Source organism: Zonotrichia albicollis, chromosome 21 (assembly GCF_047830755.1).
Source record: "Zonotrichia albicollis isolate bZonAlb1 chromosome 21, bZonAlb1.hap1, whole genome shotgun sequence".
NCBI classification, from domain to species: domain Eukaryota; kingdom Metazoa; phylum Chordata; class Aves; order Passeriformes; family Passerellidae; genus Zonotrichia; species Zonotrichia albicollis.
The window spans coordinates 2,546,381-2,571,425 of NC_133839.1; the positions used below are offsets into that span (position 1 = coordinate 2,546,381).

General features: G+C 47.5%; 1 protein-coding gene across 4 annotated transcripts in view; it reads left to right on the plus strand.

Moving 5' to 3' along the window:
- The window catches only part of PNPLA7 (patatin like domain 7, lysophospholipase), a 137,665-nt gene that overhangs the window by 71,584 nt on the left and 41,036 nt on the right, over positions 1–25,045 (plus strand). For all 4 annotated transcript variants that reach the window (XM_074556478.1, XM_074556479.1, XM_074556481.1 and 1 more), the window contains 6 exons: positions 498–558; positions 3,475–3,624; positions 14,378–14,441; positions 14,880–15,048; positions 16,122–16,304; positions 17,917–18,035. In XM_074556478.1, the coding sequence (XP_074412579.1) occupies positions 498–558; positions 3,475–3,624; positions 14,378–14,441; positions 14,880–15,048; positions 16,122–16,304; positions 17,917–18,035 (746 nt within the window). The remainder of the gene's footprint in view (positions 1–497; positions 559–3,474; positions 3,625–14,377; positions 14,442–14,879; positions 15,049–16,121; positions 16,305–17,916; positions 18,036–25,045) is intronic.

Genomic DNA, 25,045 nt, shown 5'->3' on the forward strand with positions numbered 1-25,045 from the left:
AGGGGGTATATTTATTCCCCTTTTTTCCCCCAAATATTTTATATTTGCTGTTGTAAACCATTCACCAGGATTGGGGAAGGGTCTGGAACTTTTTGAGCATTTAGCACCTACAAAAGGGCAGCACCCCCTGAGCACTGAGGGTACTTAGTGGGGCAGGTGCACTGCAGAGAGAAATGAGGAGAGCTGGAAATGCAATTTGACATGTTGCCCCAAATAATCTTTTTTTTTTCCCCAAAGCAAGTTAAATCCTGCCTGTTCCGGGGTTGTTTTGTTTTCTTGTTTTTCCAAATTAAAGTAAAACAAGGTAGGAGAAACCAAGACAAATGACCAATCACCACACATTACAGCCAGGAAAGAAGCTGCAGCTGCAAACCCTTGACTCTGTGTGCCTCAACTCGAGGGAACATTTTTAAAAAGTTTGGAAGTCTCCATGTGGATGCTCTACTTTCAGTACATTCTGCCTGAATATTTCTCTTTTTTTTCCTTTTCTCTCCCAGGTTGTGACCAGACTTATTCACTTGCTGGGTGAGAAGATCCTTGGCAGTCTGCAGCAGGGAGGTGAGACTCATTCCTGGACTATTCCCATTGATGCTGGGGCTTCCTTGGAGCCACACTTGCATCCTTAAATTTGGAAACAGGCAGTGCATGCTTGGAAAGGAAATGCATTGCTAAATTTCAGCCTGGAGAGGAGAAGCTCCAGGGAGAGCTCAGAGCCCCTGGCAGGGCCTGAAGGGGCTCCAGGAGAGCTGCAGAGGGACTGGGGACAGTGATGGAGGGACAGGACCCAGGGAATGGCTCCCACTGCCAGAGGGCAGGGCTGGATGGGATATTGGGAATTGGGAATTGTTCCCTGTGAGGGTGGGCAGGCCCTGGCACAGGGTGCCCACCCTGGATCCCTGGCAGTGCCCAAGGCCAGGCTGGGCAGGGCTGGGAGGAATTGGGACAGTGGGAGGTGTCCCTGCCATGGCAGGGGTGGCACTGGGTGGGATTTAAGGTCCCTTCCAGCCCAGACCAGTCTGGGATTCTGTGGTCTGTTACAGCTGCAGGTGCACGTGGATGGTGATTTCATTGTATCTGTGTACACATGATGGTTTTGGCAGAGCGTGGCTAACTGGGTGTGGGAATGAAATAATTTGCAATTGAGATCCAGAAGTGTTGCTGCCTGTGTGCAGTGAAATTTCCCTGGAATTTCTTGCAAGAGCAATGTGAAGGGAGCATTGGCAACAGCAGCTGTATAATGGGTTGGAATCAGAGCACTGTGCTGAGCAGCAGCAGCACAGACTGATTTCAAAGCCTGGATTTGCAGTATTTTAATGAATTGTCTGGGAGGAAATGGCCTGCCATGGGTTGCTTCTGCAGCTCTGTGTTTGTGGCAGCACCAACACAAAGTCTCTTTACTGACTGAAGGGAGTAGGAGGGAATTCTCCCAATTTCCTTGAGCAGCATTTGAAAGCAAACAGATGCCTGTTAACTGCTGGGGGTGTTGTGGGGCTCTCTGATGCTGAGGATTGTTTGGGTTTTGTTTGGTTGGAGGGTTTTAATTCCTTTAGTTGCTGGTTTTGCCAGATTCCAAGGAGACTGGAAATGAAGGTCACCCACTTTGCTGTTTCAGAGCAGTGTGGGGAAGGGAATCTGCTCTTTCTTCACCTGCTCAGCTCTCTGGGCACAACCCCTTGTGCACAAATGCCTGGTGGTAATTGTACTTAAACTTCTGTGCCTGCTGAAATGCCTCTGTGGCCCAGGGCAGAGGCTGCACTGCCTGGGAAACTGGGCAAAATGGGGAAACATAAAATGGGAGGAAAATTAGTGAGAAAAACAGGAGTTCAATCAGAGAATCACCATTGAAGTTCTGAGGAGGGAAGGGCCTGTGAAGATGAAGGGCTTGAGCTGTGATATGGAACCTGTTTAAACCTACAGATATCTTCTTGAAGATCACCAGAAGGTGGGGGAAAATTATTTAATGTTCTGTGCAGAACTGTTTTAAAAGATTTGAAATGAATAACTCAATTGCTGAATATATTTTTTTTAGAAAATGTTTATCTGATATTTCTTTGTGTCCTGCAGTGGTCTGTCACTGTGGCATTGAGCCTTTGAACGGGTTTGCACAGGGGATATCAAGTATTTCCACATGCTCAGCTCAAGAATTCACCTTGATGGTACACCTTAGGCCTTTGCTGGGTAAAATGAGATAAGCAGGATGTGAAATCCCAACTTGAATTCAAAATGTTTTTGTGTTCTCAGAGCTGAGTTGACAGGCATTAGCAGCAGAGTGGGATTTTTTGAGAAGGCTCAGCTAAAGAGAAAAAAAGAGTATCAGAACAAGAACAGTTTGTAGAACATTGACCTTCACCAGCTTAAGCTGTCTGGGAAGATCTTGATCTTCCTCACATGCACTGCAGATTTCTCTCAAAAACTGCTTTTCCTCTACCCTTACTCACCAAATTACATTAAAGATCGTTCCCAGGTACTTTGCAGCTACTTCAGAGGTTCCATATTTTAATACTCCTAAGCCCATATCTGTAAAACTGCATTTTGCAGAGAAGGGAAAACAGGTAGAGATGAACATTTTCTATAGGAGCTGTGTTGAAAACAGCTATTTCCTTCCTTGCTTAGGAACACCATAAGAAAAGGATTGTTAAGTTTTGGAAAATTTTGGAATATTTTAATACTGCACCACAGGTTTGGAGGTTTGGTTAGTTAAGCTAATTCCTCTTGTGGAATTGTCACAGACATCTTTTATGAAAAATGCTTTCCTTAGGATTTTTCCTCCTGAGAAGCTGAGAGACCTCAGGAACAAAATGTAAACATTGATTATCTGCTGCTGTGGAATGCAACAGGTGCATCTGGGATTGGTCTCATGTGGTTGTTTCTAATTAATGGCCAATCACAGCTGGCTCGGACTCTCTGTCCGAGACACAAGCCTTTGTTATCATTCCTTCCTTTTGTATTCTTAGCTAACTTTCTGATGAAATCCTTTCTTCTATTCTTTGAGTATAGTTTTAATATAATATATATCATAAAATAATAAATCAAGCCTTCTGAAACATGGAGTCAGATCCTTATCTCTTCCCTCATCCTTGGATCCCTGTGAACACTGTCACATGGAATCAGTTCCAAAGTTTTACTCAGTCCCCAAGTAAAGGGATTTTTAAGTGCTTTTTTTGTCTTCCTGGGTCAGGTAGATCCATGCTTCATTTAACATATTCCAGGCATATTTTTAAATTGCCTGACTTCAACCCACACATGCTGTACCAGCAACCAAAAATGATGGAAACTGATCTTCATCCTCTTAAAATGAAATATGTGGGAACTCTGCTCTCACATGCTGTGGAGGTTTGTGTTCCATTTCTGTGACACTGAGCAGCTCGGTGACACAGTGACACTTTCCCTCCTGCCTGCATGGAGTCAGGAAAAATTACAATTCCACGTTTTGCAGCCTGGCTGACTGATGGCAGGTGTTTTCTCTGTGAACAGGTCATCCTCTGGGACTGCACAGCTCCAGCAGCAAGTGGGATGCAGGGAATCCTGCCAGCAACCTGTCCACGGTGGCGATCATGCCGGTGTCCGAGGAGGTGCCGCTCACAGCCTTCACCCTGGAGCTCAAGCACGCCCTCAGTGCTGTGGGTGAGTGTTCATGGTGCCATCACCATGCAAACAAACCCTGCTGGCCACTTCAGAGTGCCATGAGGGGTGACAGTGGCAGAGGAAGCTAGTGATGCATGAGCTCTTTAACCTTCTGAAGTCTGGATTTATGTGCAATTTATGGTGGAGGCTTGTGACAGTGAGAACTGCTGGCACCTGTCACAGGGGTGTCCGTGCTGTGCTAGGGAGTAGCAGCACCTGGGGATGGTCACAGGGCTGGGGAGGAGGTTCTGCAGAGAATCCTGTGGCCTTATAAAAAGGAGAGAGAGGGAATTTTTATATGGCCAAGGTCCCCACAGGATGGTGGGGAATGGTTATAAACTCGGGGCAGGATTAGGTCAGATGTAGCCATGATATTTTCTGAAAAATCCTTTCCTTAGGATATTTTCTCCTGAGAAGCTGAAAGGCCTCAGGAACAAAATGTAAACATTGATTATCTGCTGCTGTGGAATGCAACAGGTGCATCTGGGATTGGTCTCATGTGGTTGTTTCTAATTAATGGCCAATCACAGTCAGCTGGCTCGGACTGTCTGTCCGAGACACAAACCTTTGTTATTCATTCTTTTTCTATTCTTAGCCAGCCTTCTGATGAAATCCTTTCTTCTATTCTTTGAGTATAGTTTTAATGTAATATATATCATAAAATAATAAATCAAGCCTTCTGAACCATGGAGTCAGATCCTTGTCTCTTCCCTCATCCTGGGACCCCTGTGAGCACAGACACAGTCAGATTAGGGAGAAATTCTTGTGAGGGTGGGGAGGCCCTGGCACAGGTTACCCAGAGAAGCTGGTACTTCCCCTGGATCCCTGGAAGTGTCCAAGGCCAGGCCAGAACAACCTGGGACAGTGCAAGGTGTCTTTAAAGGTAATCTTTAAAGTCATTTCCAGCCCAAACCATTCTGTGATTCTGCAGCAGGGATCAGGATCAGCCTTTTCCATGCTTTTTGCTTCTCTATTCCCATCCTTAACGTGCATTTAATTATAGTGGAAAACTTCTTTGTCTTAATGACTTGGAAATACTCACCAGCCTCTCTGCCCTTGTCTTGGCTGCCCTCAGCTGCCCACAGTCACTCCAGGAGACACATCCCACACCAGGGCACTGTTCCCATGGCACCTGAGGGTCTGGTTCTGTCCAGCTCATGGGTGAGAGTGTTCCAGGCTCCTCAGCTGAAAAACTTCATCCAGCAAAGAGTTTCTTAAGCAGTATTCTTGCATTGTGGTTGTACATCAGTGGTAAGGATAAGATTTGGTGGAAGAGGCTCATGAGGGAGATCCAGATTGGCACTGGAAATCTGTAGTCTGAAATCATTGTCCCATTTGTTGCCAGCTTGTTTGTCTGTCTCATGCCCACAAAACCATGTGTTCAGCTCATGGCTGAGTCATTAATTGCTTTATCCATGGGTGAAGTTGCTTATGCACATTCCAGTTCCTCACAAAACTCATGCCTTTAATTCAGAATTCATTTTGTGTTCATTAGTGGTGTTTGACATTTCCTGAACATCCTCTTTTCATCCTCAAATGCTGTTACAGATCTCTTGAGTGAATCTCCTGTAGTCCTTTGAGAAATTATTAGTCTGCTCTCTCATGGCTTATTTAAAAGTACAGGTTATGTGGTGCTTGAGGTGGAACCACTTACATTTATTGGTAATTTTCTTTCTGACTTTTAGTGTCTGGAGCTGACACTCCTGTTGGTGCTTAAAAATCTTCTGGGTGAACAGGCAGAGGAAGAAGCCAGTGGTGCATGAGCTCTTTAACCTCTTAAGTCTGAATTTATGTGCAACTTATGGTGGAGCCTTGTTACAGTGAGAACTAATTTGTGGGTGTTTGAAGATTCCTCTTATTTTGGAGATGGCAGAAAAATGTTAAATCCATAATGGAGCTGTATTGCTAATGGGGACTCCTTAGGGATCACTGCCAGCTTGTTTTGATGTGTGACAACACTAAGAGCCTGTAAATAAAACAAACAGAAACTTAAGTAGGTAGATGGACTGTTCAGAATAAAAACACCCATTTGGGCAGAAAGCAGCAGGCAGTGCCCACAGGGGGTTTGGGGGGAGTCACTTGGCCTTTCCTCCTTCACCCTTTTAAATTCCTCCCCTTGCTGACGCCTGTGCCGTGCTTGGCAGCTCGAGATGGTTCTGTACACCCTTGGCACCTGAAGTTGTTGCCAAAAGGGAGCAGACGGCTGCAGTGGGAAGAGGAAAGTGTTGTGGGCAAACACAGGAGCCATCTGGTCCCAAACACCGCTGGCACAGGAGCGCCCAGGCCCCGCACCAGGCCCCGCACCAGGCCCGAGCCCCCTCAGGCTCTGCAGGCCTGGCCTGGCCTGGGGGCAGCCTGCAGGTTTTCCTTCTTTATTTAGCAGAAGCAATGTTTTCTTTTTTCCTACTTTTTTTTTTTTTCTTTTTTAAATGTGTGTTTCCATGTATGTATTAACTTTGTATTTCCTTCTCTGCCCTCTGGCTGGGGTTGTTTGGGTGTTCCTCACAAAGTGCTGGGAGCCACATGCAGGTGCTGCTTGGCTTTCAAGGAATGATTTTTTTTTTTTCCCCTTCTGACTTCCTGCAACAGAAAATGAGCTGAGTAGTGGAGTGAAATTTTGATTTGTTTTCATGTTCTTTTCCTATTCACCTGCATATTTGGCATGAGGGAGCTGTTGCTCAGAGCTGTGGCTGCCCCTGGATCCCTGGCAGTGTCCAAGGCCAGGCTGGACAGGGCTTGGAGCAGCCTGGGATGGTGGAAGGTGTCCCTGCCCATGGAAAGGATGGGATGAGATGAGTTTTAAGGTCCTTTCCAGCCCAAACCATTCCATGATTGCATGTGGAAAGGTTTGCACTGGGGCCTTGCTGAGCAGCTGCTGCCACCTGGGCCCTTCCCTGGGCCTTTCCCTGAGCTCCCACCTGGGCTCTCCTGGGGTTTGAGTGTGAGCTGGGATCAGACCTGCCCTGGCTTTATGGAAATGAGAGATGTTAATGTGCTTGACAAAGGTTAATTGAAAATCTTCTCTGAAAGGAACTCTCAGTTTGGAAAATTGCTTTGAACATTTGCTGCTATTCACGGTTTTTTTGGGGGTTTATTTTTTTGTTTTTTTGGGTTTTTTTTTCCTTGAACCAACCTTTTTTCTAATTGTAAGTTAAATGGCAGCATCTGATTACAATACTTGACTTAACATTTAATCCATACTTAACATTTGATCTGTATAATTTCATTGCTCTGGGCTTCAAATCTGTTCCAGAGCACTGGAGAGCAGCCTTAATATGTGGGGAGAACAGCTGGTTTTAGCTTTCTTTTGCAAATTAATATATTGATTACAGAAAATTTCTTCCCCTTCCTGTTAATATGAATTTAGCAGGATATTTTAGTGATGCCTTGAATTCCCCTGATGCAGGTGGGAGAGGATGATAGAAGGAATGAGGAGGATGCAGGGAGGAACACTGAGACCGTGGCAAGAATCATGAACTACAGGAGTCTGACCCCAGTCCTGGTGGGAATGCAGGCTGGGTTGTAACACAATATAACACTTAAAAAGTGGTTTTCATTTTCCTGGAATTGGCATGAGAAGGCTGTGGGCAGTGCTTGGAGTTGGAGCTGGTTGCAGGTGAATCTATTCAACAAGATTTTGGAGTTTGTCTTGATAATTTTTAGCTACTTCTTTAATAATAAAGGGATATAAAAGTAATGACAACTAGAAAATCTCAGTTTGATAGTGAATATTTACTGTACACAAAAACTGAAAATGTACTCAGAATCTTTCTTCCTCTAGAAAAAAAAATCTATTTTTGCCTGTAATGAGACAGGACTAAGTGGTTTCATTGCTTAATTCCTTTTTTGGGTTTAATTTTTTTTTCAAATTTCTTTTTTTTAAATTATTTGATTTGTAATGAGAGCAGCTCAGGTGAGCAGCCTGCTCTCCCTCAGGGGTGCATTCTGCACACAGGGAGCACCAGCGTGTGGGACCACCTACAGCTTTCCCCAGACCATTTGTGCTGGTTCCTTTGACATTTGGTGTTTCTGTGATTTATGATAATTCACATATTGTTTCCAGACAGTGGGATTGTGTCCCAGTTAAATGCTAAGGGATGTTTGTGCTTACATGGAGCTTCCAATCACAGAATGGTCCAAGTTGGAAGGGCCCTTAAATCCCACCCAGTGCCACCCCTGCCATGGCAGGGACACCTCCCACTGTCCCAGGCTGCTCCAGCCCTGCCCAGCCTGGCCTTGGGCACTGCCAGGGATCCAGGGGCAGCCACAGCTGCTCTGGGCACCCTGTGCCAGGGCCTGCCCACCCTCACAGGGAACAATTCCCAATTCCCAATATCCCATCCATCCCTGCCCTCTGGCACTGGGAGCCATTCCCTGGGTCCTGTCCCTCCATCCCCTGTCCGCAGTCCCTCTCCAGCTCTCCTGGAGCCCCTTCATGCCCTGCAAGGCCACCCTGAGGTCCCCCCAAAGCTTCTCCTCTCCAGGTGCACAATCCCAGCTGTGCCAGCCTCTCCTCCCAGCAGAGCTGCTCCATCCTCTGATCCCCCTGGAGCCTCCCCTGGATCTCTGCAGCAGCTCCAGCTCCTCCCTGTGCTGGGCAGGGCTGGGGCAGCTCTGCTGCTGGCACAAGCTGGGGGATATAAAGGTTTATTTAGGACCTGGCAGCGACAGCTGGACCTGCCTTCACCTTGAGACAGAGATAGAAAGAAAAATGCTCTGGGTTCTGTGGGCAGAGCAAAAGGTCCTGCAGGGCACAGAGACCCCAAAGTCCTGCAGGGCACAGAGACCCCAAGGTCCTGCAGGGCTCAGAGACCCCAATGTCCTGCAGGGCTCAGAGACCCCAAGGTCCTGCAGGGCACAGAGACCCCAAGGTCCTGCAGGGCACAGAGACCCCAAGGTCCTGCAGGGCACAGAGACCCCAAAGTCCTGCAGGGCACAGAGACCCCAAAGTCCTGCAGGGAACAGTGATCCCAGGGTCCTGCAGGGCACAGAGTCCTCCAGGTCCTGCAGGGCACAGAGACCCCAAAGTCCTGCAGGGCACAGAGACCCCAAAGTCCTGCAGGGCACAGAGTCCTCCAGGTCCTGCAGGGCACAGAGACCCCAAAGTCCTGCAGGGCACAGAGTCCTCCAGGTCCTGCAGGGCACAGAGACCCCAAAGTCCTGCAGGGCACAGAGACCCCAATGTCCTGCAGGGCACAGAGACCCCAAGGTCCTGCAGGGCACAGAGACCCCAAAGTCCTGCAGGGCACAGAGACCCCAAAGTCCTGCAGGGAACAGTGATCCCAGGGTCCTGCAGGGCACAGAGACCCCAAAGTCCTGCCTGGCACAGTGACCCCCAGGGTCCTGCAGGGCACAGTGACACCCAGGGTCCTGCAGGGCTCAGAGACCCCAGGGCTGCAGCCCTGCTGTCCCCTGGCTCCAGTGTGCCAGCCCATCTGGGGCTCTGGGGCTCCAAGAAAGCAGGCTGTGCAATATCCAACTTGCAGAAAGCAGCAGCAGAATTTTCCAGCTCTGAACTGGAGTGCCAGGAAGGGGGGAAGGTTTTGCTGCTGTGCAATTCATCATGCTGATGAATTCTGGTCAGTGTTCATGATGTCTATTTTTATTATTTTCCTCTTCATCTGGGTAGAGCTGAGAGCATCTTTTGATAAGAAGTTCTTCTGCAGTATTCAGATTTTTCAAAAGTATTTGCCTGACTATTTTTTTGTTCCTTTCCTGAGACCAGCTAAAAGACACCACATGGCTGTGCAAATTCTGGTTCTATGTGGGAGCCCTCTGATCTCATAGAATTTCAAACTAAAGCAGGGAGGGATTCAAATCCAACATATGTGTCTCTCTCATTCCTTTCTGCCCTTTAAATTTTCCTTCTTTTCAGTTCTAAAAATGTATAATGTATTGGACAGCTCACTGAAAAATCTTTGCTAATAATTTATTGGAGTTTTTAATTACAGTTTTGCCTGTCTTTACACACAGATTAGATTTAAATGTGAAATGTTCACTGTGGTGCCTGAACCCTGGCACCACTTAGTATTTTTTTGCTGGACAAGATCCTCTGACATCCAACTCATTTATCAGTTATGTGACTTTGCCACACAATTTTGTAGACTTTTATTAGGCCAAAAGTAAATTTTCTTTTAATGGAGTCCAAGCAAGTAAATTTGCTCTGCTGAAATTTTTCCACACTGTGTATTGTACTGGTCTTGTCTTTTGATGTGGGTGTGTTTTTCTGGTGAGATGGATTTGAAACCATTTCTGAGCCTCAGAAATCACTCTCTGCCCTCTGGGCCACTCATTTCTCCAGGCCACTCTTGGACCATGTTTTATTAGACTTAGAGCTAGGACACCTGTACTCCTGCTTCTGCATACCTTGGTGTTTTATGGAAAAAATGACCAAAGTGAGTCTCTTGCTCATTGGCAAGAAAGGGAGGTTTTATGTCTTGTGTGATGGTTTTTTTTCCCCTTTCTCTGGGGCAGGAGGTTGGAAGCTTTGTTGCAGCCCTGCTCTTCATGCCCTTGTTTGTTAGCAGATAAAATGAACCAGACCTCTGGCATCTGCCAGCTTTTTCTTCCCTTCCCTCCTGTTTCATGGAATTCTTAGTTTTGTACTGAAAAACAGATGGCCCTGGAGTACAGCTTCAGATGCTCCAGGAAGTTTTCCCAGAAAACCACAATCCCTGGGCCTGGGGTGAGGCAGTTCTCTCACCTGAAGCACAGAAAACCTGGGCTCCAGGATCCCTGTGAGCTCTTGGCTGACTGAAAAATCCCCCAGGCTACTGAAAGTCACCACCTCAGGCTTGAGAAATCCAAAAGGCTGAGAAAGCTGTGGATAGCTGGAGGCTCAGGGAATGGCGCTCAGCTTTTCCTGCTCTGATTCTCCTCCCCAGCAATCTGCTGCTGGCTGCTGTCAGAGACACACACAGGGCTTGCAGGAATATTTCATGTTACCTCACATCACCTCTCCTGTACTTCACTTTGAGCTGTTCTGATCCCATTAATAGAACACTGAGGAGTGCAGGGATGTGTCCCTGATGCCAGCTCCAGCTGGAAGCTGCCCATGAGGCTGGTGCCAGGTTTGGAGAGGGGGTGCTTAGAGGGGTGTGACTGTGACAGAGCCCTTTGAGGATGCACTGACACGTTGGGCTGGTCACTCCTGCCTGCAGGATTTGAATCATCACAGAATCATGGAATGGTTTATGTTGGAAGGGACCTAAAGCCCATCTCACCCACTGCCATGGGCACTTTCCACTATCCCAGCTTGTTCCAAGCCCTGTCCAACCTGGCCCTGAACCTCCAGGATGGGACTGGTATTTTTTCATTCCTTGGTTGCTTGCAGCAGTTTAGTTGAGATACCACTTTTGTTGATTCTGTTTTCTGAGCTCACATATGTTGGTGTTCTTGGTCTCATTAATGGAGGGGTTTTAATGGCTGATTAATTGGGAGCCTGCTAGAAACTGGGAGTGCAGAGCAGATGGTTGGTATTTCTGAGACAAAACAAGTTGGTTCTGTTGGAAGCATCACCGTGTTCCGTGCTGGGGATGAGTGAAGGTCTGGGAATCTCTGTCCCGTGTCCCTGGCACGTGGAGGGATGGGGTGCTGGGCAGGCTCCTCCTGAGCTGGCACAGCCAGGCTCTGTCTGGGCACCCTTGTTTGTGTCCTGTTCTGTGAACTGCTGCTTTCCCACATCACAAGTGAGGTCTGGATATGATTTTTAAGTCTCTCTGATGTTGTCCACAGCCAAGGTGCCTCTGGCTGAAGGAGCACAAAGATCCAACCCAGCCCTACAAACTCTGCCTCTCCCCTTGGATGAGAGCTGTTCTGGATGCAGTCTCTGGCTTTGATGGCGTTCCCCTGGAGCCTGGGCCCCAGAGCATCACCAGGGACTGGTGCTGCTGGATCTCAGTGCCCAGGGCAGGGGGTAACAGCAGAGGTGCCCACGCTGTTCCCTTGGTGTTGGCTCTCTGACTTGGCATTTTTATTGCATTCCTCAGCTCACTTGGCATCCCAGGCTGTTTGTCTTTGCCTGCTAATCTTCCACCACTGCCAGAAAGCTTTGTAAGCCACATATCCTGGAATACAATTTTAATCCACCTGTCTTTTCCATTTAACTGAGAACTCTGACATGTTAATGAACATTGATGATCACTGTGCTGCTGAATGCTTGCAAATTGCCCTGCACTCTGTCCCTTGCAGTTCTATCCTGTGCAGTGCCATCAATATTCCCTCTGGGACACCTCTCTTATCCCCTTGTGCCATTTCAGAGCCATACCAAGGCTGAACCAGGTGAACAGTGAGTTAGATAAAAGGATTTGCCAGTGTTAAAGATGTGGTGACAACCCCCTACACCCAGCACTGGGGCTGTTCTGTGCTGTGGGATGGCTCAAGGAGCTGCACAGGGAGGAGGGAAGGGCAGGCTAAACCCAGATCTGCTCATTCCCTCTCCTTGGGACTTGTTTCTTTTACAGGAACCAACTTCCAGAACTTTCATGGGAGGATGGAGAAGTCAAATTCCATTTTGAATCATCCTCCTCTCTCTCTGCTTTCTCACCAGCTTTATCTTTTGGTCTCTGCTTATGGGATATTTTTGTCCATTTTTGTTTGCTCTTCTTTGATAATCAGTGTAGCAAAGAGCAAATGTTATTTGGGTATTGGAAAGTACAAGATGGAAAATGGCACCTGGGAACTTCTTCAACCTTAAGAGTAAAGTCAATTAAAGCAGTGTGAAGCCTTTGCAGAAGGATTTGAGGACTGAGGGGGATGTCTTGGTTTGAACAGACAGGTGTCTACTGAGAAAGGCAGGAGCCTCCCCTGAAATGGAAAATGTAAACCCCCTCCCTCTGAATTGTTATAACTTTGAAATTAAGGAGCTCTCAGACAAAGATATAGGAGTAGGAATAACAGTTCTTTACTAGGAAAATTTAAATACAAATGCAGTAATACAAAACAACAAAAAAAAATCCACTGAGTCAGAGCAGTCCCTGCCCCCTGTGTGCCAGGGCGGTGTCCCAGCCCCATCCATGGGGGCTCAGCCCTCCTGCAGTGCCAGCTGTGGCTCTGCTGCAGCACGGATCCTGCACAAGGGGGGAGTTTTCCTCTGAAAATCCAGTGGAAAAGGCAGCTGTTCCTCTGGGGCTTCAGTTGAAAGGCTGTGTATGGTGTCCCAGACCTCAGATTGGATCCAGGTAGGAATGCTTGGCTCCTGCCCTGGGCGCAGCATCTCCCCATGGGATGCTGGGATGGGATCAGCCCTGCAGGGACACTCAGTGGCCATGGACAGCAGAGATCTCCTGGAGGGAGGGTTGGCTGTGGGAGAGACAAAGAAAAAACTGCCCCATGGACAGCAGAGAATTGCCCCAGCTCTGACAGATGGGGACAGAACACACAGCTCCAGCCACATCTTACATTTGTTACCTAGGACAGGGGAGATGAGTTGGCCCTGAAGGTCAGGACACCCAGTTCCAGATCTGTACCTGGGGGTTTTGCTTTTTGAACACAGAGATGTGAATTTGTGACCTTCTCCCATGTTGGTTGTTCACAGTTCCTTGATTTTTACTGAACACATTATAACCTTACCTTGAGACTCCTCACATAATGAAGTGTTTTGTTATTTAGTACATAAATTTCAGTTCTGTTGTTAATGAAACAGTGAGGGATTGCACAATGAAAACATGAATAAAAAGCAACTGCTCTGTCATGTTTTGTAAATGTGAATTTCTCTCTCAGCAAGAGACAGGTAATATTTTCTCTAGGTGTGCAGTTATTCCCTGAAGTTTTCTTTTCTTTGCATTTTTTTAAATTTAGCTGCAGTCACTCTGCAACTTCTACCACATATGGCACGAATTGCTGCTGCATTAGAATTGCTAATAAGAAAATTAAACTAAAGTGCCTGCAAGAAGCTTTATGTACACCAAATTCATCTCAGATCTAAGGCTGTTGCCAGATGTGTCTGTGTCTGTGGTGGAGTCTGACTGTGCCCTTCAGATCTGGAGTTTTTGTTTTTGGGGTTCCTGTTGGCATGTTGGGTAAGGAGTAGTAATGCTGCAGAGAGCTTGAGGATTCACCTGGGGAAGGTGGTTCAATGCAGGATGAACAAGTTCTGTATTTTGAAAGGTGGAGGAACAGCTTTTTTCTTTGGAAGCAGGATCCTGGCCTTCCTGTGGCTGGAAAGGTCTGTGCTGTTCTGAATGCTGAGCTGGTGAAGATGCAGCTGCAGTAGGAGCTGTCACCAGAACCAGGTTGGACAGGGCTTGGAGCAGCCTCGGTCTCTGGAAGGTGTCCTGCCCATGGAATGGGATGAACTTTAAGGTCCTTTCCAACTCAAACCATGCCATGGTTCTGTGATCCTACGTGACCCTGAGGAATGGGATAACAGAGCTTGCAGGTTGTGACTAATGCAGTAACAGAGCTCTGGGAATAGGGAGAATTGGAAGATGTATTCCTAGAAAAGTGTGAGAATTTTTGTGAAGACTTTGTGCCAGCTCTGATCAATGCACTGATCCATCACTACCTTCAAAGCAAACTTTTGGAATCGAGTTCTTGGAATCAGAGAATGGTTTGGGTTGGAAGGGACCTTAAAATCCATCCCATTCCACCCCCTGCCATGGCCAGGGACACCTTCCACTATGCCAGGTTGCTCCAAGCCTGTCCAGCCTGGCCTTGGACACTTCCAGGGATGGGGGAGCCACAGCTGCTCTGGGCAGTTTTCTCCAGGAGCTCACATTGAGGTGCTTACAAGTGAATTTCCTTGTTCCCCCAGGTCCTGCCCTGCTGCTCACCAGTGACAACATCAAACAGCGCCTGGGCTCTGCTGCTCTCGACAGGTACCTGCCCTCAGCACTGCTCAGGGAAATGCAGAGACACTGGGCTTTTCTTATAAATACACAGAGCTTGGGAGCAAAATCCTGTCTTCTAACATACCCTGGGCCTTCTGCTTCAGGTTTTGGAGACAATAATGTTTCAGGAGTATTTGTGCAGGTGTGGGTGGGTTTTTCCCACAGTTACTTTCTCGCTTGTGAAATTGGAAAAGCTGAATTTCTCTGAGTGTGTTCATGCTTAGGGATGCTGTGGAAGTGAGGCATCACTGTATCCTCCTGCCTTGGTGTTTGTCTAATGGTGTAAATCCAGGACAAACAGAGGCAGCAGGCGCTGGGAGCAGATCCTGGCTGAGCAGGAAATGCCACTCTCTCCCTGTGCAAGATTCCCTCTCTTCTCATGGGAGCTGTGCTGTTGAATTCTGTGTTTTCCTTGTGTGTCCCCAGCATCCACGAGTACAGACTGACCAGCTGGCTGGGCCAGCAGGAGGACATCCACAGGATTGTGCTGTACCAGGCTGACAGCACCCTGACCCCCTGGACCCAGCGCTGCATCCGCCAGGCCGACTGCATCCTCATCGTGGGGCTGGGGGACCAGGAGCCCACTGTGGGAGAGGTTGGGAGCTGCTCCTTCCCCTCCTGGCACTGGGAGCAGCCCAGCTCAAAGCAGCTTGATTCACAATCATCTATCTTCCTGGGTTTGACACCCAGTGAGGCATAAATAATGAAATATTCCTGAGACATGCCTGTTAGGAATAGCAAAAGAATTGCATGAGAATCCTCTGAGATGGCACGTTTTATGTAGGAGTACTTCCAGCAAAGTTCTTTTCCTCAAAAGAGTCATTTTGGCCAATGGTAAATCAAAAATTGCATTGAAGCTTTGTGTTTCTGCCCAGAATTTCTTTGGGCTTCCACACAGAGGGAGAAATTCTTTTCTGCCTGGATAAAATTCATGGTGTGTGCTTAGGAATAAGTAGATCTAAATTGCAGTGCATGAATTATTTATTATATTTTATTACAGATCTTAAGCTGTAATTTTTTTCCCCTTACTATCTATTTTTATGGTTTTATATTTTCTTACCAAAGTCTTCTGACCAGACAAAAATTCTTCAAGAAATTTTAAAAAGGAATCACAGGTGGGGTTTTTTAGGACGATGAAGTGCTGAGTCTGACCTGCAGAGAGCCTGGGCTGGTCCCACGTGCAGCTTTCGTGTGTGTCCTGTTGTGTGGGCTCTTTCTGCATGGATGTGGGAGGCAGGAAGCACAGACAGAACAAGCTGCCAGCAGTTGCTTAAAACAACAGCAACAAAAAAATCAAAATCAGAAATGCAAAGAAGAACAAAAGTGGACTGATGGGAAAGGAAAGAAAAAAACACCGAATATTTGTGGGCTCGAGTCTGACTCGGGCAGCATCTCCCATTGCAGGAGCAGCTCCTGCCTGTGCTGTGCTTTTAATGGCCTGGTTTAAATCAAAAACATTCAGGTTTGAATCCTTGGCAGATTTTAGGCCTCTGTGTGCTGTGTAAGCCCAGAGTTAACAGCGTTGTTGTGTAAATCAGTCATGTCTGGGGGCTGTGACTGCAGAGCGGGATTCAGGTGGGAACAGGGGTGTGGGGTGTGTGTGGATGAATTTCACCCTGAGGCTGGAGCAGCCAGGACTCACTGTCCTTCCCCTGGGTGTCCCTGTAGCTGGAGAGGATGCTGGAGAACACGGCAGTGAGGGCCCAGAAGCAGCTGGTGCTGCTGCACAAGGAGGACGGGCCCCTCCCGTCCCGCACCGTCGAGTGGCTCAACATGAGGAGCTGGTGCTCTGCCCACCTGCACATCCACTGCCCACGCAGAGTCTTCTCCAAAAGGAGCCTGCCCAAGCTGGTAAGACATTCCTGCTTTGGTGCCTGCTCCCTGGCTGTCTTCTCATCTGTGTCTCAAAGGGGATCTGGGCTAATCATAGTCCACCATATTCTTACACATACAAATTTAACATTCTGCAAATCCTCTGAATTTTTCAAAGCCCAATCAGGATAATCTTCTTTCAAAGGTAAATAGATAATTACAAAGTCTTGGCCTGCCATAGTTAGCAATCTCATTCTGGCTCTCATTATAATTTGGGCATCATCTCCGTAATTGTAAAAACTGATTTTGGAGACCTGTGAGGAAGAAAAACCCATTCTGTTATTAACAAACCCATTCTGTTATTAACAAACCCATTCTATTATTAACAAAGGATCTTTCTCTGAGTCCCACTGAAATATGAGACCACACTCTTCAAATCTGTTTGGCCTCAGTTGGATTTAGGGAACAGAGATAAGGGGGCCAGGTTTTCTTGTGGATGTAGACTTGGCTTTTTGATATTCTGAAAGAGTAATCACTGTTTCAGAGTCCCAAGGAAAGGTGTGTACAGGCCATAGGAGAGTCCTTCTTGTTGGGGGCATCCTTATGCTTCCCAAAGCTGTGCTAAACATGAGGCAGAGGCAGTCTGGGATGCTGCCCAAGAACTTTAAATCCTTGTCAAGGAAGAGAAGTGTGATGGTGTTTGCAGGACCAGGGAAGAGATGAGAATGTGACTCCATGTTTCAGAAGGCTGATTTATTATTTTATGATATATATATTATATTAAAAATAAATTATATATTAAAACTATAGTAAAAGAGTAGAAGAAAGAATTTTATCAGAAGGCTAGCAAAGAAGAACAAGAAGAATGGAATGATAACAAAATCCTGTTACTGACCAGTGAGTCTGAAACAGCCAAACTGTGATTGGCCATTAATTAGAAACAACCACATGAGACCAATCCCAGATGCACCTGTTGCATTCCACAGCAGCAGATAATCATTGTTTACATTTTGTTCCTGAGGCCTCCCAGCTTCTCAGGAGGAAAAATTCTAAGGAAAGGATTTTTCATAAAACATGTCTGTGAGAAAGAAGTTCTAAAGGAAATTCTGTAGTACCCCCAGCAACTACAAAAGACTCAGAGAGGCCATTGGCCACTAGAACTGTTTGGGTGGTTCACAACCCTCTGTTCCTTTGAAGAAGAGCTGTAACAGAATCACTGACAGCTTCAGGCTGGAAAGGACCACTGGAGCTCCTCCAGTCCCACCTCCCTGCTCAGCTGCAGCAGGCACTGGGATGGTGTCCAGACAGACCTGGAGAATCTCCAGTGAGGGAGATCTCAGAGCCTCTCTGCTCTCTGTCTTGTGCTTGGTCACTGCACAGGAAAGAAATTCTTCTTCCTGTCCGGGTGGAACTCCTGGGCATCACCTCCTGCCTGTTCCTCTGGTGCCATTGCTGGGCCTGGTCCCTGAACACAGGGACACACAGGGCTGAGGTCCCCTCTCAGCATTGTCTTCTCCATGCTGAGCAGCCCCAGCCCCACCAGCATTCCCTCACAAGAGAGAAGCTCCAATTTCATCTTTGCAGCATCTTTTAGCAGGCTGCTGCTGGCTGCCCTGCCCATGCAGTGACCGTGCCTGGCTCTCCTCTGCAGGTGGAGATGTATGAACGTGTGTTCCAGAAGGTTCCAGACCGTCACTCCGACTTCTCGCGCCTGGCCCGGGTCCTGACGGGCAACGCCATCGCGCTGGTGCTGGGCGGTGGAGGCGCCAGGTAGGGCATTGTCCTGGCCATTGTCCTGGGGCTCTGGGCATCCTGCAGGGCATCCTGGCAGGATTGCAGAGGGCTCTGGGCATCCTGGCAGGATTGCAGAGGGCTCTGGGCATCCTGTCAGGGTTGCACAGGGCTCTGGGCATCCTGGCTGGGCTGCAAGGCTCTGGGCATCCTGGCAGGATTGCAGAGGGCTCTGGGCATCCTGGCAGGGTTGCACAGGGCTCTGGGCATCCTGGGCATCCTGGCAGGGCTGCAGGAGCTCTGGGCACTCTGACAGGGCTCTGGGCATCCTGGGCTGGGCAAGGAGCCCCTGCCCATGGCATGATGTGGGACAGGAGGGGCTCTAAGGTCCCTCCCAACCCAAACCACTGTTTGTTTCTGTGCTGTGCATCCTCCAGATCTGAGAGCTGTCCCTGGGCTGGGGCAGATCCCTCAGGGTAACAGATCCTGGGACACCAGCACTGCTCTGCAGGCAGCATTTGGGGGAGGAGACACTGAGGAATGACACAAACTTAGCCTGCTGTGGGGGTTTGTGCAGAACTTCTGCAGAAGGAACATGAGTGTGACCTCTTGAGGCCTCTCATAATGGTTTAATACCGGGAGGTGACCAGGGCACCAAAGATGACGTTTCTTTCTCTTGGCCTACACTTTGGATTTTTTTCCCTTATGGATTCTTGTATTAGGAAATGGCTCACAGTATTTCAAAGCTCTTCAAAGTTTGAACAGTGAGAAGAATTATGTCCTCTAATGGAGAATGTTCTCATCTTTATAATCCTCCAAACCCCCAGGTACCCATACACTTTGACAGCCTTACCTTACAGGAAGGGTGTGTTTTTGCAGACACAAGGACAGGGTGTGTGCTGAGCACTCTGTTAGAATTCCATCTGAAACCCCAGTGAGCTTCAGAAATAAATTACTGCTGGCATTTTCTTTGGAATCCTTTTTTACTTGGAGAGTTTTTTGTTGAGACAGAATCGAGTCGCCCTTTGTCTCAAGCGAGCGCCGCCTTCGTTGTCTCCATCCCTGTGTTCTTGAAGCCCTGCTTTAAAGGAGTGCTTTGAAATAGAGCTCTCAGAAAAATAAACCCCCTAATTTGCACGCAGTCTGTCTGTTGAAGTGCACAGAAATATCACATTTCTGTCGTTGGGCCAGCGCGTGCTTCAGGGGAGCCTTGGCTGCAGGGAAGGCTGGAGCTCCTTTGTGCCAGCTCCTCCTGAGCAGTCACTGGGGCTGACACAGCCAGGGCTGCGTCCTCCAGTGCCTCACAGGTGCCTTCATCCTGCTCTCTTTCACAGCCCCTCACCTGGGCTGCTCTCAGGATTTCATTTCTGAGACAAGATCTGTCCTGTGGAGACACAAAGCAGAACAGCAGAGGGGAGCTTCTGTTTTATCTCAGTATCTCAGGAGGCTTCTCATCCACTGATAGAGAGCGTTTGTGCTTTGTTATTTGTTCCCAGCTGATATCTCTGCCTCTACCAGAGCCTGTGTCATGCTAAATATGTGCACTCCTGTACTGCTGGCAGCACATTTTGCTCCTTCCCTTCCTTCCTTCTCTAACATTGCTGTAATTTTTGCCAAACTATTTTTTTTTTGTTTCTTTTTTTATTCTACTACTTAATTTGCAAGCTCCCACCTGCAGGGGTGCAGGATCCCAGGTAAGGAGGAGCAGGGTCACTGTGTTGGTCCTGTGCTGTCCCTCTCTGCAAAGCTGCTCTGCTGCTGTGTTGGCTTTGGGGTCTCTGGATGCTCATCACCCATTCAGCAAGGAGCCATGGGCCATCAGCCATCACTCTGCTCATTTCTGCATCCTGAATGGGGAGGACTTGAAGAGGATTGAGGGCAGAGTGGATAAATGGGATATTTAAATAAATGGGATGTTTCTTCCTTCTCTGAAACACTTTCTATGCCACAGACTGAGATGCTTGTTCAGGGGTTCCAGGCTGGCACAGGGATGGTGTGAGCAATGTGTTTTCCCTGGGAAGGTACAGAATGCTGTTCTAGTCATTAAATAATCATCTAAATTGTGGTTAGATAAAGATTTTTCGAAGTGAGAATATAATTAAGACTGGGAAAAAGACAAAATTGCTCTTAACCATGTAAAGATTCAGAATTACTCTGAACCTCTGCCTTTGGAAGGGCAAAATAAATTCTTAGATTGCCCATTTCTACTAACAAGGGAATTTCAAGAGATTAGATTAGGTACTTAAAATCATCCTGTGGTTAAAGCACAGTGAGACTGAGAATGTCTTTGTGGGTCTCTGCACAGACTGTTGATGGCCTTTGGATAATAATTACATGAATATCCTCCCACCTTGCTCTCAGAGCAGGAACCATGCAGGTCACACAGGCAGGGAGAGGTGACAGTGACAGGGGCTGGCTGCTGGGTATTTGTTCAAGGCATTGTGTTCTGTGACTCCAGTAATATCAATTATTTAGTTGTTATTTTGGGAATGTTTGTCTGGCTTCCCAGTGACAGGTTTTAGCAAGAGCAGCTTCCCAGTAATTATCGTTGTGGTTTGTCATGACAAAAGGCTCATAGGAACTAAAGGTTTTCTTTCTCCTACCAGCATAAAAATAAAACAACTTGAAGTGATATGGTTCTAAAATTACAGTGCTTTGCTTTTGTTAAATGCTAACTTAATTTTAGATAGAAACCTTGTGGAGTTTGAGGGAAGGAAAGGGGATTTGGGCTTAGGAAATTAATACCTCTGAAGTGGAGTTGCAAGAATAATGACACATCGAGCCCTGCAACAAAGGCATAAACCTTCCATAAATAATTGTCCTGACCTTTAGCCCTCCCACGTACAGCCCACCCCTTCTCTGGTTTGCTGTGGTTGTCTCAGCAAAGATGTTTGAAAACTAAAATTTCTAGGGAGTAAATAATTATTACAGAACTATCTGGGAATCCTTAAGGCTTTGGGAGAAGAATGTGTTGAGCTGTTCAGAATCACGGGGTATCCTGGGCTGGAAGGGACCCACAAGGATTTTTTACTGCTGTCCCTGCACATCCCACCCTGAGCATTTCAACCTCTCCTGAGGAGCTGCTGTCAAAGCATATTTTTAGATATTTCATCAGGGCATCTTGTAATTTCTCTTCTTTCTGTTTAGTTTTCTCCTCAAACTTATTATCTCACCTCAGCACTTGATGTGTCAAGTAGCTGGGGTTTTTTTGCACACAGTTTTTTCTTGCTGACTCTACAGATGTGGCTCAGACCATTTCATTTTGGGCAGCTGGCTTATTTCAGCAACTTGTCCTTTCTGCCTTTCCTTTGTTTCCAGCTCTGGCCCTCTGGAAAGGGAAGATAAAAGCAGCAGTGTAGGAGAAGCAAATTCTGCCCTTTTTGTTATGGGATCTCTGTGTCTGATGAACATTCCTGTTGTCTCCTGTGTCTGTCTGTGCTGCTCAGCCTGTGCCACGTGCAGGGTGCTCACACTCCAGGCTCTGAGAGAGGGAAAAACAGGCAGCTGGTCACTCATGGGCTGCTGAGGAGCTCCTTAAAGCCTGGCTTTATCTTGCTATTCAGTGCCTTTACCCAGGGATGAGGAGGCTGGGGGAGTCCCTGAGAGGCAGATCTCCATTGTTCTGCTCTCAGGAGATCACATTTGCTCTCTGCACTCTGGATTTGACTCTGGGGTTGCAGGGAGAATAAACCACGGAAGATTTGCTGTGGCTGTGAGGTTTGGCTGCAGCTCCTGCTCACTCAGGCAACTTTGAGTAAAAGCTGTCAATCCTTCCTCCTGTCTCTGCCACAGACACTGATCTGCTCTGCAGGAAGGCACAAGGAATTTGTTTGTCCTGCCAAAGCCCTGGCACAGGCAGGATGGCAGAGCTGCATGCAGTGCCTGGAAGGGATGTACAGGTGCAGGGGGGCAAGCAAGGAGCAGGTGGGATGTGGTGGATGCTCACATGCATCTCCAGGAGCTTCTGTGTGCAGGCTGAGCTCAGTGTGGCAGCATTACTTGGGAGGGTTTTGCCCCTTTGTGTTGTGAGCAATCAGGGCAGAAAAGAAATGATGCAAAGCTCCCAACACACCATAAGGAAAAACTTGCAACAGATTTTGAGAACTTGAGAAGATCATGTTCCTTTTCTGCCTGTTGGTGCTTTTAGCCTGCAAGTGTGGCTGGGAGGTGAGGAGCTCTTGCCTGGGAACAAACCCTGTGCTGCTTCCCCCGCTCCAGCCTGCTAAAAGAGGAATCAACTTTGGGATTGATGGCCTGATGTACCCATGTAAAACACTTTGAGGCAAGTTAGAGCTGTGCTGTGAGATGTGATATTCCTGCCCAGGTTGTCTGGGGAGCTCTGGCTGCCTTCAGCAGGCCCAGGGACTGGTGCTGCTGCTCCATGGCTGGTGACACAGCAGTTTAATTCCACAGCCAGCAGTGAAGTGCTGGCCGAGCTGGCAGGGTGCAGAAGCTGAATCTGCAGTATGCTCATGTGTGGAGTCAGAAATGATTAATGAAAACACCAGCAGGTTTTGGGGGTTGATTTGTTTTTCTGTTTGGTTTGTTGTTCTAACATGGAGAGGAGCCTTAAAGCAAAACCCTTGTCATCCCATCTTGGTTGAGGGCAGCTGCCTCTTAATTCTGTCCTTTTCTTATACTAATTGGTAACAGGCAGGGTTTGGTGCTTAGCCTGTTACTTAGATGCTCAATGCCTCCTCCTTAATTGGATTTTGCCTTCTTAGCTCTGAGAAACTTTCACTTCTGCACTGCATGTTGCAGGTGTGGTGCTTGGCAAGAAGGTCACTGCAGGTAAAAGAAATTTCTTTCTTGTCTCCTGTGAAATTCTCATCAACTTCTTTTCCTGAGAAGAGTCATGAAGCCACTGTTCTTTCCCTTGCTTGAATTTGTTAAGGAAAAATTGACAAGCTGACAGAATTAATGAGCATTTAAATTCTCATCAGTGTAATGTGGTAATGTAACAGTGGTAATGACTGAGGAATGTGCTGCAAGGAAAGGAGGGTGGAAATAGCACCTCTGCCTTTTGGGGCTGTGTTTAGTTCTCCCAAGGTCAAGTGGCAGCATGGGAATGTTTTGCAGCATGGGTTTCTGTTTTCAGCCCTGCTGCTGTGGAGAAGAGCTGAGATCCCTTGTGCAATGTCATCTTCTGCTCCATGGTCCACAAAGGCAGAGAGAAACACAGGAGAGAAAACAGGGAAGGCTGCACAGAAACTATCAGAGCTTAGTGAGGGTTTTAGGGCCTAATAAAGGTGATGGCCCCTGGGTCAGGACCAAGGTTTGGCTCCAAGGGGTGGAGGGGGCTGCCTGGTGGGGCAGTGGTAGAACTGACACCTCATAGCCCAACTTCCAGTGTGTGATGCAACATCTGAGGAATAAAAAGCTGAAATTTGAGGTGGAAATGCTGCTCCAATGACAAAGTTCTGTCCTTGACATGGACAATTTGCTCCCATGGTGCTGACAGCTCCCTTCCCAGGCTGCAGCTCCTGTTCCTGCATTGTGGTTATGAAACCCTGGGGTTCAGTCTTGGGCAGTAACAGAACCTCCTGGGGACTCTCTGAGGTTTTATGGTGCAGATGCTTTGGAATCAGTTCCAGCAGTTGAGGAAGATTAATTCTTATTCCTCAGCTAAGACAGGCAACTGATGATAGGAGGCTTTTTACCCCTATCAGGAGGAGAAGTGTGTGCATGGATGTTGTTTAAAAGTGCCACTGCAGAGCTGCAGAACTTGGGATGGAGCTGGTGGGCTCCGAGGATTGATCACTGACCCTCAACTACAGAGAGGGAACTGGAAACATGGGGAGAGTTATTTTCTTAAAGTATTAAACCTGACCAGAGGCACCCAGACAATGTGAACTGAGGGTGTGAGGGAGGAGAAGGGAGGAATTTGCTGCCTGAAGGAGGCAGCTCCAGAGGGGAACACTTGGAAAACACTGCCAGAAACACAGAGCAGTGCTTTCCCCTGTGGGATCCTAAAGACACTCAATATAGAGATTAGAGAAGGGATGAAAGAAAATCCCATGGGAGTTTCCTGGGCTCCTGATGTTCCTCACATAAATTGGGACACAGTAAATGTTTTTCAGCTCCTTTGCTGGGTTCAGGACTTAACATGGACTGAGTCTGGTGAGGGGCACCAGGAGGGATCAGGGGTCTCTGGAGCCCAAGTGCTGTCATGATCAGTTCCTTGTGTTGGAGCATAAAAGTAATATCTTGAGAGCTTCTCCACTCTTCCATTTCTATCTAGATAATACACAACATATTTTCCCTTTTTCTTTTCCCACCTGGCTGTGTCTGCCAGTCTGCAAGTCTCTTTTCCCTTTCTAACACATCCAATCCTTGAGATTTCTCAGTTTCTTTGCACTCTTTTTACTCCACACTCATTCCTTCTTGTCTTCTTTACATCTGCTCTTTAGTTCCTTTCTCAGTCTTTGCTTTCAAGTCCTCTCACAAATGGTGAGATTTTCACCTATTGTGAAAAATGGCAATTTTTTGCCATCCTGGTGTGTCCCTGTGTGTTTACAGAAACACACTTGGCTTTGAAATCATTCCAGATCATGCAGTGAGCTTCAGGGCTGCACCAGCTTTGCAAATAGGTTATTCATGGCAATGTTTAATGTTGTTTCCAGTGGTTTATAATGGGGCACAGGTATCCCCTTCATTTGGAGTGTCTGCCTCACAGTGCTTAAAATTCATAGGACACGGAGCTGGCAGCTTGAAATGTAGAAAAATTGGATGCGGGGTTGTGTTTTTTCCTGAAGTGCTCAGAAAACAGCCTGAGAAAATGCTTGTTCTGAGGTAAATTATGGAACAAAACTGTTGCTAAAGCCATTGTTCATTGTGCCCTTGGCTAGGAAAGGTTTGGAAGGGCAGCTCCAGCCTCTCCAGGGTGCTCCTGGAGCCTCTGGCAGCTCTGGAGGGTTCAGTCGCTGGGGAGAAGGGACAGGCCGGGAATTGATGGGGCTGAGGGGTTGAGGGAATGGCTGGAAGCCTCAGAGCACAGTGTGGGCATGGGCAGATCACCCTCTGGAGCTCTGAAATGCCTCTGGGGTGCT